The following is an 11434-nucleotide window of genomic DNA, read 5'->3' as shown; positions in this document are numbered from 1 at the left end:
CTACTTTTCCATGCTATGATTTTCTAAGGAATGCAGGGATATTGGAGGATTTCTTAACCCTTGTCAACAGGGCAGGGTTAACCACCTATATGGGAGATGAAAGGGAGCAATACTACTTGCTCACCAAAATCTTCGTTGAGAGTTTCCAGTTCAACAACAAACATTATGAGCCAACGGTTGCATTCAGGATCTATGGTAATCCTGTTACTATGCCATTGAAGGATTTTTGTCGTGCCTTGGATATTGCCCCTGTAGGTACAGCAAGTAGGATTGATGACAACCCCCGGGACTTGTTGGAGCTCTACCGAGGGATCACCGATGATGATTGTCGCACCATTCAGCGGGGCAAGATAAGGAACATTCAACTCCCCGCCATTAAGTATTTTGCATACTACATTGCTACTAGCATTCTTGGTAGGGAGAACACTAGTAATATCTCTAGCTACCATCTTGCTTTCCTGAATATTGCACTTACTAGTCAAACATCCTATCACCTTGGTGCTCTTATTGCTCGCCGCCTGACTACCAGGGGGCCTATTTTTGGAGGAACCATTGCACTGCGTGTTTTAACATTTCTTAATCTTCCTATTGATCCTAATGATGTGCCATTGGCCCCTAGGAGACTCGATATTACTGCTATGAAGAGTCATCATTTTGTTACCACTGACTCTACTTTAGATAATATGGTGTATAGAATGTTGTTTTCTGACGGGGAGGAGAAGGAAATCCCTCTTCCCCAACCAGGTTTGTTAAGTATTGACAGGCAATCATGGTCGTGCACTAAGGAGGAAGTGGATGAGCATTTGAAGATAAAAGACTTCCACCAGCAACATGACTCCGAGGACGCCGGGGCCTCCTACGACCACACCGTCACATATCCTGGTGCTTCTTCTAGCACATACCCGGAATACGATCCATCTTCGTCATACTACGAAGACACTACCTCATGGGATCGATGGGATTGAACTCCACTTAGGCCAGAAGCCTAAGCTTGGGGGGAGGTATACCGGCATCACTCATTCTTTGCATATTATGGTTGCTGGATACTTGCACATACTTGTTTTGTTCATTTGAGTGATTTTCTAATGAGAGGAAGATGATATTTGGGGAAGTGCTGCCTGAAAACAGATTCTGGAACGTTACCGTAAAAATTCTCAAAAATAGCCAGAGCGTCATTTTGAGCTGCCAATTTTTGTGCAGGTTCCCCAGGTTGTTATCTAACTTTCATTAGTTGAACACTTTTCGATCTGAGCAACGTAAGATTTTTGTAAAAATCGATTTCTGTACTGCTGTCAGGTTTTGGCAGATTTCTGCCATCTCGCTTTTCTGTGTTTCTTTTAGTTTGCTATTTCTTGTTTTTGTTTTGTTTCCTTCCCAAAACACAAAAAGACCAAAAATATTTCTATTGTTTCTCTTCACCATTTGTTTGCTTTGGTTTCTTGCATTTGTCTCACTTTATTTGCTATCGCTAGTTTGCTATAAGAAAACCCAAAAAGATTTTGCTTTGTTTGATTGTTTCCTCTTGTTCTTGTTTCTAATTCGAAAACACCAAAAATATTTGTTGTTCTTCTTTGGTTTGTAAAGTTCTTTATGAGTTCAATGGTCTTCGGTGGCTGGAGCGTGGTTTTCATTTCATATTATCCAAGCTACACAAGTGAAAAGGCAATAATGACGATCTACGACAATCTGATTGTGGTGAGAGGCTGGTATGAACTCTATTTGTTTTCATTTTTGTACATATACTCATCCATGTGAGCATGCTTAGTTGGTTCATGTGAGGTATATGTTATTTGAGAAAGTCTAGTAGTTCATGATCTCTCATGTTTAGCTCCAATTTATTAATATGAGTAGCATGTCATGAATGTTTGCTTGCATTGTTTTATTCATAAGTAAGTATGGCATTGTGGTATCCTCCTCTGAATAATTCATTTATATCGACTTGGCACATGCTCACGCATGCATATGACTGAACAAAAAGTCAATTAAGCCTCGATGATCTATATTGCTTCAGAGTTCTTGTATCACTTTTATGCCTCCGTTAATTTATTTTGCCGCAAGCATGATTATGACAGTTACTGCTCTCTTGATTTGTCGCTCCCTAGTCTATTGCTAGCCTTCACTTGTACTGAGCGGGAACGCTGCTCGTGCTTCCAAACACATGAAAACCAAGTTATTCCAAAGTGTCCACCATAAATACCTATGCATGGCATTTCAAACCATTCCAAGTAAATTCTCATGCGTTACCTTTAAAACCTTCAAAATGCTTCTCAATTTGTGTTTATGTTTCATAGCTCATGAGGAAGTATGTGGTGTTTAGCTTTCAACCTTGTCATTTACTTTTGACGGACTCTCATATGGACTAGTGGCACATCCGCTTATCCAATAATTTTGCAAAAAGAGCTGGCAATGGGATTCCCAGTCCCGAATTAATTAACTTAAATAGACACTCCTCCATGGTTTGTGATTGTTGGACGGCACCCGAAGGATTCGGTTAGCCATGGCTTGTGTAAGCAAAGGTTGGGGGGAGTGTCATCATCATAATAAAAATAAAATAAAAAGGCACTCCTTCATGGTATGAGATTGTTGGCAGGCACCCGAGGATTCAGTTAGCCATGGTTTGTGTAAGAAAGGTTGGAAGGAGTGCCAAATAAATATGCAATAATTCATGGGAGCCGCTCTTGAAAGTCCGGTTGGCGAGGTAGTTAGTGTACCCATTACCATTCGTTGACAACAACAAACACCTCTCAAAATAATTTTACTCCTGTCTTTATAAAAATAAAAAGCTCTAGCGCATGTTAATCCCTGCTTCCCTCTGCGAAGGGTCAATCTTTTACTTTTATGTTGTGTCTCCATTATTTCTTTGAGCACTATCTTGAGAGCACAACTGTCATTCTTAGTATAATATGCTTGTCTCAAAATATGATTGATTGTGGTATAACTTTGATGCATTTATCTTTTGACAATCACTACTTCTAGTCTTTCTATGAACTCCAGAGGCGCCCGGGCATTTATGTTTTGCCAATCAAATACAGGCAAGCGAGATACCACTTTATCATACTCTCTTATGAACATTGCAATCTTGCTTATAAACATGATTCATGATGCTTCTTATTAATTGTTGGTACCTCTCCATGATTGACATAGCTGTTAGATGATCTTATTTGCATATATCTCATTATGAACTGCTCGAGTATTAGCCATTGCATGAGAATATATACATCATATGAGCAAATGTGTTCGTGAAAGTTCTTTTATCGCTCAGTTGTTAACTGAATTGCTTGAGGACAAGCAATAAGCTAAGCTTGGGGGGAGTTGATACGTCCAAAACGTATCTACTTTCCCGAACACTTTTGCTATTGTTTTGCCTCTAATTTGTGTATTTTGGATGCAACTAACACGGACTAACGCTGTTTTCAGCAGAACTGCTCTGGTGTCTCGTTTTTGTGCAGAAATCCAACTTTCGGGAAAATCCTCGGAATTTATGCAGAAGGCCCTATTTTCCCAGGAAACTAACGGAGCCAGAAGGACAATTGAGGTGGAGGCCCGAGGGCCCCACACCATAGGGCGGCGCGGCCCAGGGGGGGCCCGCGCGGCCCTGTGGTGTGGCCCCCTCGGCCGGCCTCCGACGCCCTCCTTCGGACTACTTATCGGCCTCGACCTAAAAACGCCTGGAGAGAAGTCGAAGTCGCCAGAAACCCTCCAGAACGCCGCCACATCGCGAAACTCCGTCGCGGGAGCCAGAAGTCTCCGTTCCGGCACTCCGCCGGGACGGGGAATTGGAGGAGATCATCGCCGCCATCACCGCCAACGCCTCTACATCAACCAGCAATGTTTCCCCCATCCATGTGTGAGTAATTCCCCCGCTGTAGGCCGAAGGGGATGGTAGGGATTGGATGAGATTGGTCATGTAATAGCATAAGATTGTTAGGGCATAGTGCCTAGTGTCCGTAATTGGTACTTTGATGATATTGTTGCAACTTGTTATGCTTAATGCTTGTCACTAGGGCCCGAGTGCCATGATCTCATATCTGAACATGTTATTGTTTCATCATGATATTCATTGTTTATGGTCTTACCTATAAGTTGTATACACATGTCGCTGTCCGGAACCAATGGCCCCGAAGTGACAGAAATCGGGACAACCGGAGGGAATGGTAGTGATGTGAGGATCACATGTGTTCACGGAGTGTTAATGCTTTGCTCCGGTACTTTATTAAAAGGAGTACCTTAATATCCAGTAGTTTCCCTTGAGGCCCGGCTGCCACCGGCTGGTAGGACAAAAGATGTTGTGCAAGTTTCTCATTGCGAGCACGCACGACTATATATGGAACACATGCCTATTGATTGCTTTGTACTTGGACACCGTTTTATTATTATCTGCAAATGCCCTGCTATGATTGTTACATGAGTTTCTCTCATCCATGCAACACCCGTCATCCGTCCCCGTGCCTACAGTATTTTAATCCTGCTGTTTACTAAAATCACTACTGCTGTCTCTGTTACTCTGCTGTTATTTCACTATCGCTATCGCTATAAAACTGTTACTACTGATAAACCCTTGCGAGCAAGTCTGTTTCCAGGTGCAGCTGAATTGACAACTCCGCTGTTAAGGCTTCCAAGTGTTCTTTGTCTCCCCTTGTGTCGAATCAATAAATTGGGTTTTACTTCCCTCGAAGACTGTTGCGATCCCCTATACTTGTGGGTCATCAGTATGATACTCCAATGTTTTGCTTAGATTTTTTGGTCTTTATATCATCTAATACAACATTGATTTTGTTTTCATAGACATGATTGAAGGGCATCCGTGCGAAGAGAAACATTCCGATATCAGCTGTGGTGACAATCAAGCTTGCGTTGTGTGGTGTCGTTATGCTGGCGTTGATGGTGGGTATTGCAATTTCAAGGATAATGTAGATCTATGTGTGTGTGTGTTTTGTCCGTGATCAATTTATCTCTACCTAAATTGGTAGTGATTGATTGGGTATTAAGGTGTGTCTAAATCCATGATGATGTTGTATCTTTATAATCATTATCAGATAACGGAGATCGAAATAATAAAGTTATAAATAATATTTGGTTTCATAGAAAATAGAAGAAAACCCTGTGAAATGGAGATCTAGACGCATACCAAGGTAAGCATCTCAAGGTAATACACACCTGCGCCATTAAGTTCCCATAGGGAATACGCCAACTAAGTTCAACTCACTATCTGCTTTTTATGCTACGAGCCATTCGATGGGCTCACTCTAGGTTGTATTCGTACCTGCTTGTTTGTTATATGGTTGGTTGTTATTTTTCTTAGTTGTTGTTCTCGGTTACTTGTCTCGTGTGTTGCTATGGTCCCTCAAATTTCTTTCATCGCACATGTTAACATAATGCACATCCATAGTCATGCATGCAAAATTTTAGTCACATTAGTATTCCAAGCGCATTAAGATTCAACTTCACTTGAAGTGTGATTGGTAGAAGCTTTAATTAGTCCGTGTATGCCTAGAAGGCAAGAAGTCAACTAGTTATGTTTTTTTAGAATACCGCTGATTAATTCAAACTCTAGGAGGATATACGTACTTTTTTGCGCGAGTGATGTTGGTATTGATCGGCATAGTTTTTAAGATATCTGGCTAGATTGTGATGGTATAACCATGAAGTGTCGAACCTTGTTTCTCAAACATGAATAAATTTGGCATGGCAATATAAAATTGAAAAATTATACAGAACCTAATGGTGCGCATGATAAAATAATGAAAGAAGTTAATGCGATATGATGTATGTTCACAATAAGACACTTTTGGTTCTTACCATTTTCCATCAATAGCATAGAATATATTAAGATTTGAAATTCGCACGAGAAGTCGAAACAAATTAAACATATGAGCTATCACTTCACTGTCATCAGTTGTGGTCCGTGGACAATATTGAAATGCCTGTCACATGAAAGTTTTTTATCAAGTAATCCAGTCCAACCATCAAGAAAACACTGCAGCGTGATACTCCAGAGAACAGAGCTGGCTCTGAATTCTGATGCCAAGGGGCCGGGCAATGGTAGGGAAAAACTCAACAGGATTATGATAACATTACGTGAACTGACAGGCAGTCCATCAGTGTTTGCCCTGCAGCAGATCCCTGAACCAGTAGGCCGACGCCTTCGGGTGCCGTTCTAGCGAGGGGCTGTTGAAGTCGACGTATACGATTCCGAACTTGGATGTGTATCCAGAGATCCACTCGAAGTTATCCAGGAGAGACCATGCAAAGTAGCCAACCACGTTGGCACCATCTTCGATGCCTTTCTTTAGCTCGTTGAGGTAGCTCCGGTAGAACCGAACCCTTGTCGTATCACGCAAGTATTCATCACGGGTGAGGTTCCCAGGTTGATCCATTCCTGCCGATATGGTCACAAGATTAGTATATTTTTTTTTTTGGAGCAACCGGCAGGAGAGAGGGCATATTTAGATTAAGGTGGGAATATGCCCCAGAAAACACAAGATTAGTATATGTTTGACAAGATGATTATTGATAGGTATGAAGTTGAAAACCGGATAATAATGGAGCTGTATCCAGTACCGTTTTCAGTTATGACGACCGCTGGATTACCATACTTCTGCTTGATGTAATTCACACATCCGTACATCCCAAACGGAGCGATGTAAAGCCAATCGGAATTCGCCTGTAAGGGCATCGACAAGGATTTTTCATGTTAATTTTGAACTTAATGAATGCAAATATGGAGTGGTCAAAGAAACCAAAACCGAAAAAGGTTGCACCTAAGAGCTACATATATATATACCTTAGGTCCAATTGGTTTGCCATTACGCGCAACTGCAAAATTACGCCATAAAAGATGAATCCCAATATTTATCATAATATATTGATGCATAACCTACAGGTTGAGACAGAAACTCACATGCATAAGTAACCTGCCAATCGGCTGAGTAGCTAGTGGGCGTCTGCTGCAGCAATTTCTGTCCCTTCATGTAACTAGCAGTGTATTGATTGATCCCGATATAGTCTGCTGAGCCCTTGACCACCTTAGCTTGATCAGGAGTGAACCTGGGCAACCTCTCTTTCACAAGGTCTTGCATTATTTGTGGGTAATGTCCATTTATTAAAGGATCAACAAACCTGCATCCAGTGCAACCGTTGATGCTATTAGCATTGATATACTCTTTTAGTCTGAAACTCTTTGCCAGAGTTTACTTGCATGGCCTTACCAACCAATATGGAAGTCTCTGGCTCTCTGTGCTGCTGCTTGGTCTTCAATTGAGTTTGTAAGAGGCTCGTACCAATTGAAGTCCAGAACTATTCCAACCTTTCCTTTCTGAGCTGCCTACAATTTTCAATTTTTATTCAATCATTATTCCATCAGCAGTCTGCAAAGAATGATGTTCATGGCAACTGCCAAGCCATACATATCTGATATCTCAAGATTACTCATCATTCATGGGTTGGGGTGAGGATACTAATACATTCATTGATATAGACACACTAATTAAAATGAAATCATTTTGGGGGGCATTGTTCCACGATTAATGCACATTGAACCTGTCACACTTGCTTTTATAAGAGAAAATAGTTCCAACTACACTCCTGAAAGCTGATAAAATTATAATATACACTGATTTGTTTAAGTAAAAAATTACCTGGTACTTGCTTCGGTACCTTGCAACTGCATAACCATGTGCTAAGAGAAAATTATGAGCAACAATGTAAGGTTCTGTCGCGGAATTTCCACCAGCCGCACATTTGGTGCACCTTTGAGGAGGATTGGTCCCTATATCGTAGCCAAGGAGCGAAACTATCCGTGGTTCGTTGAATGTAAACCAGTGCTTTACTCGATTGCCAAATGTCTTAAAACAGAAGTCAGCATAGTTTGTGAATAGTTCCCTACAAAACAACAATAGTATGTCACGTCAGAGGTATAACATGCTGCATTTACCAGTCACATTTTTTTCGATAAAATTTACTAGGCACATACATAGATTGCTTGTGTGTAGTGCATTTTAGTGAAGAATTTACAGATAATAGCTAGTAACTCATCAAAAACATTTAGTTTTCACACGTATGATTCTAATTCCAAACTATTGAATCTCCAATAACACTGAAATGAGAAGTCAAATCTAAAACATGAGTAGATAGAAATACAAAATTCTTGTTTGACTTACACCGTCTTCGCATTTAACCAGCCTCCGTACTTCTTCTCAAGTGCAAGAGGGAGATCATAGTGGTAAAGATTGATATAAGGAGTAATGCCTGTTTAGTTTTCGCAGAAACATCAGATATCAATGTAGTCAGGATCCCATGGAAGTTTCAGATATCGAAATATATGCTTAGTTATGCTGTACCTTTCTGAAGCAGGTAGTCTATCAGATTATTGTAGTATGCTACACCTTCTTCGTTAACTTTTCCTTCACCGTCTACAGAAATCAATGACGAATCAGTGGTGGCAATAGGTTGCATTCAGTAAAAAAAAAAAAAAACAAATACCAGAGTTAATGTACCAAGTTTGCCTTTTGCATACCTGGGAAGATTCTGGACCATGAGACAGAAAACCGATAGGCATCGAAATTTAATCCCTTCATGAGATTAACATCTTCCTGTGCCAGCATAAACGGATCAAACGTCATGCTCTGTAGTTCTTTCTCGCAACTATAATGCAGATATTAATTTAATGTTCTCCAAAAGAAAGGTATGCACACCCTCTACTCGATAGCATATACAGTCAATAATGAATATTGGAAGATGTCATTCATATGCGCTTTGTGAACTGTGAGTTCCACTACATAAATGGGCAAGGATATTCTACTTACAGAAAGCTTGGTTAGCCATCTCTTCACTGATAGCTACCTTTCAAGAAGTATTTTAAAGAGAAAAAATTGAACATAACCATTCGACCAATTTTTTTTACATGGAGAAACTAGCAGCCTACAAGGTTCCAATAAAATTTAAATTATGGAGAGTTGGACGCTGTTTATCTTTGTAGTAGGAACAGAGAACACCTAGATACAGAATCTGCTAGCTATTGCTACTGCAAGTTGCTATTATTTTTAATATAGAAGGGGTAAGTAATTCTGATTTACTCATGTAGTAGCAGGTAGCCCGTGGGCTTAAAACAAACTTCTTTTTTTGACGATGAACCATACAACGCGCGGTTAAATCAAGGAAACCGGCAAAAACTCAACCAACGGAGTAACCACCTCGTGGAAGCTAAGCCTCAAACACAGGTGAGTTGGGCACGCACTCACACCTCTAGCCAACTGAACGACCAGATGTCTCTGCTTAATTTGAACATTGTAGTATATTACCTTGTAGCGGTGATACTGATCTGTTGTAACGTCTGCATTTTCATTTCTTGCAATCTTCCCTGTTCATCGCAACACAGAGCAAAAAATGTTACTGTGGATCATGCATCTTGATGAAAAAAGAACAACACACTTGGAATCTCAGTTAAAATTCTAAGTCCAGTATTCAGCTGCCTAAAATCTAAGTCCAAAAAGCTGCCTAAAATCCTGTAGCTCAGAGAGCAGCGCAGGCGAAAAGAAGAAGGGAAGTGGTGAGCAGCAAATGGAATGAATGTGGTCACCTGGGATGTGCGTGAACGCGTCCCAGATGGAGGGCCCGCGGCCGCCTCCGGCCGCCATGCCCTCGACCTGGAACGCCGAGGTCGCCGTCCCGAAGACGAAGCCATTGGGGAACGACGCCCGGCTCAGCCCACCGAGCCAGTTCGCCCCGGCGGCGGCACGCACGCAGGCTCCTCCGCCATGGTACGCGGCCACCAGCGCGAGCAGCAGAAGGCACCTCGCGGCCATCTCGCGCGCCCAGCTCGATCTCACACCCACCCAGACAATGGTGGCTTCTCACTTCTCAGTGTTGCTACTGCCAGTGCGGTGGCACTCCTATTTGTGGGCGCTCGCGCGCGTCCTAATAATTGCAGCTGCAGCTGCCGGTGCGGTGCGGTGGAGCGGAGCATCTTTTTGGACGCGGGATTTGGCTGTGCGCGGTGTCGAGATTGGGCTATTCCGGGATGGGACTGACACCGCCGCGTGCAAGGCGATAACGCCGCGCGCATGGGGTGTCCCCAGGGAAACGGAAATGATTGCCAGTTCACGCCTGCCGGGTGGGTGACGAGGGCCTTCTTCCTCCGGGAATCGGAGGGAGGTTCCGGCGAACCTGGCCGCGGCGGTGATGTTTTCCCGGTTCGACCGTGCGTGCGTACCTTGGAACAGAGTTTTCGTCGACGGGTTGTCGATCTGGGCGGCACGAATCCATGTTGCATATGCACTGGCTAGGCAGGCAGTACCAATCGGACATGTGATGCCATTGATTTGTTGTTCAATGCTAGGCAGGGTAGTACAGATCGAACACGTGCTACCGTTGATTAGTATCTTAAATGTGTTTCAAAAATCTACCTGGGAGTAAACACGCAAACAAAAGCATCTCCACTAAAATCCTCATAATAATAAAAAAAAAGGTTCCAAAAGTCAGTTTTTAAGACGTCCCCATCCGATAGAGAAAACTGTTTTTTTTTTCCAAAATGGGGATACCGGCCTCGCATCAATTGATGTACACAACCACTTTTATTACTTAGTTTATCAATGGTTTCCTCTCAATCACAAAAGCAACAATTTCTCGATACCCTCCTTCCTCTTCAGTCAATCCGGCAAGGAGATGACTGGCGGACTGGGGGCCGAACTGACTCGCAAATAATGGTGGCGGTCCTACGGTTCCTCCTCGCGCCAAGACGTTGACCAGCCGGATGCATGTACCCATCAATCTGGCTCACTGGCTGCAGTGCCGTGTTTCAGAAGGCTCCGTCAGCGAACTTCACTGAGCGATTCATGCCTGAAGTTTGCTAGATCAAGTGCGATTTGGTTGTACGCATCTGTATTTTTCTCTGGCTATTTGGTTTCAGAGGGAGCGTTTCGAAGCTCTGCTGGCAGCTAATATCATGGAGCATTTTCTCGTTCCATGGTACTGGCGGAGAATATCATAGAAGTCTAGATCTGAGGACTAGCAATGGTGGCTCAAGTTTTTGTGGCGATAAGGAATTGGCTTTGTGATTCGTGACTTGGAGCAGCGGCATGTAAGTGGGGGCGACTGCACATGAGAAGTTTAAAGGCTTACCTTTCAGGGTAAAAATCCAATATCTTGCTTTAATTAGTTGTGCCTGACAATGATCTTGTTGAAGGCAATATTTTTGCGAGCGAGGACTTTCTTCAGGGTAAAGACCTAAAATCTATGATCAGGCAACTACGACACTTGTGCAGTGTTCCCTTCTTGGAGACGTCTCTTTTAGAGAAACTGGACTTGTATTAAGAGGAATAGATCGTTGTAGCGGGCCAGGACTTTTCTTTTTTTAATTCCCTTTTTGTTGTTGTGTGCATCTAATGCCGCTAGGTTAATGCGGTGTTCCAGAGGCTGGATGTAATTGGTATCTCCG

General features: G+C 42.5%; 1 protein-coding gene across 1 annotated transcript; it reads right to left on the bottom strand.

The window, feature by feature from the left end:
* Positions 1-5801: 5801 nt before the first annotated feature.
* On the bottom strand, positions 5802-9890 carry LOC139829854 (beta-glucosidase 7-like). The gene is made up of 11 exons (XM_051322843.2): positions 9578-9890; positions 9300-9358; positions 8516-8591; positions 8340-8411; positions 8160-8247; positions 7638-7881; positions 7209-7324; positions 6902-7119; positions 6785-6816; positions 6562-6664; positions 5802-6379 (listed from the first exon to the last, which is right to left on the bottom strand). The coding sequence occupies exons 1-11, from the start codon at positions 9801-9803 to the stop codon at positions 6099-6101; spliced, it is 1515 nt and encodes a 504-aa protein (XP_051178803.2). The 5' UTR covers positions 9804-9890; the 3' UTR covers positions 5802-6098.
* Between the last annotated feature and the right edge of the window lie 1544 nt (positions 9891-11434).

The sequence above is a fragment of the Lolium perenne genome, chromosome 4 (assembly GCF_019359855.2).
Source record: "Lolium perenne isolate Kyuss_39 chromosome 4, Kyuss_2.0, whole genome shotgun sequence".
Lineage (NCBI taxonomy): Eukaryota > Viridiplantae > Streptophyta > Magnoliopsida > Poales > Poaceae > Lolium > Lolium perenne.
This window is presented reverse-complemented; position numbering and strand designations above follow the sequence as displayed.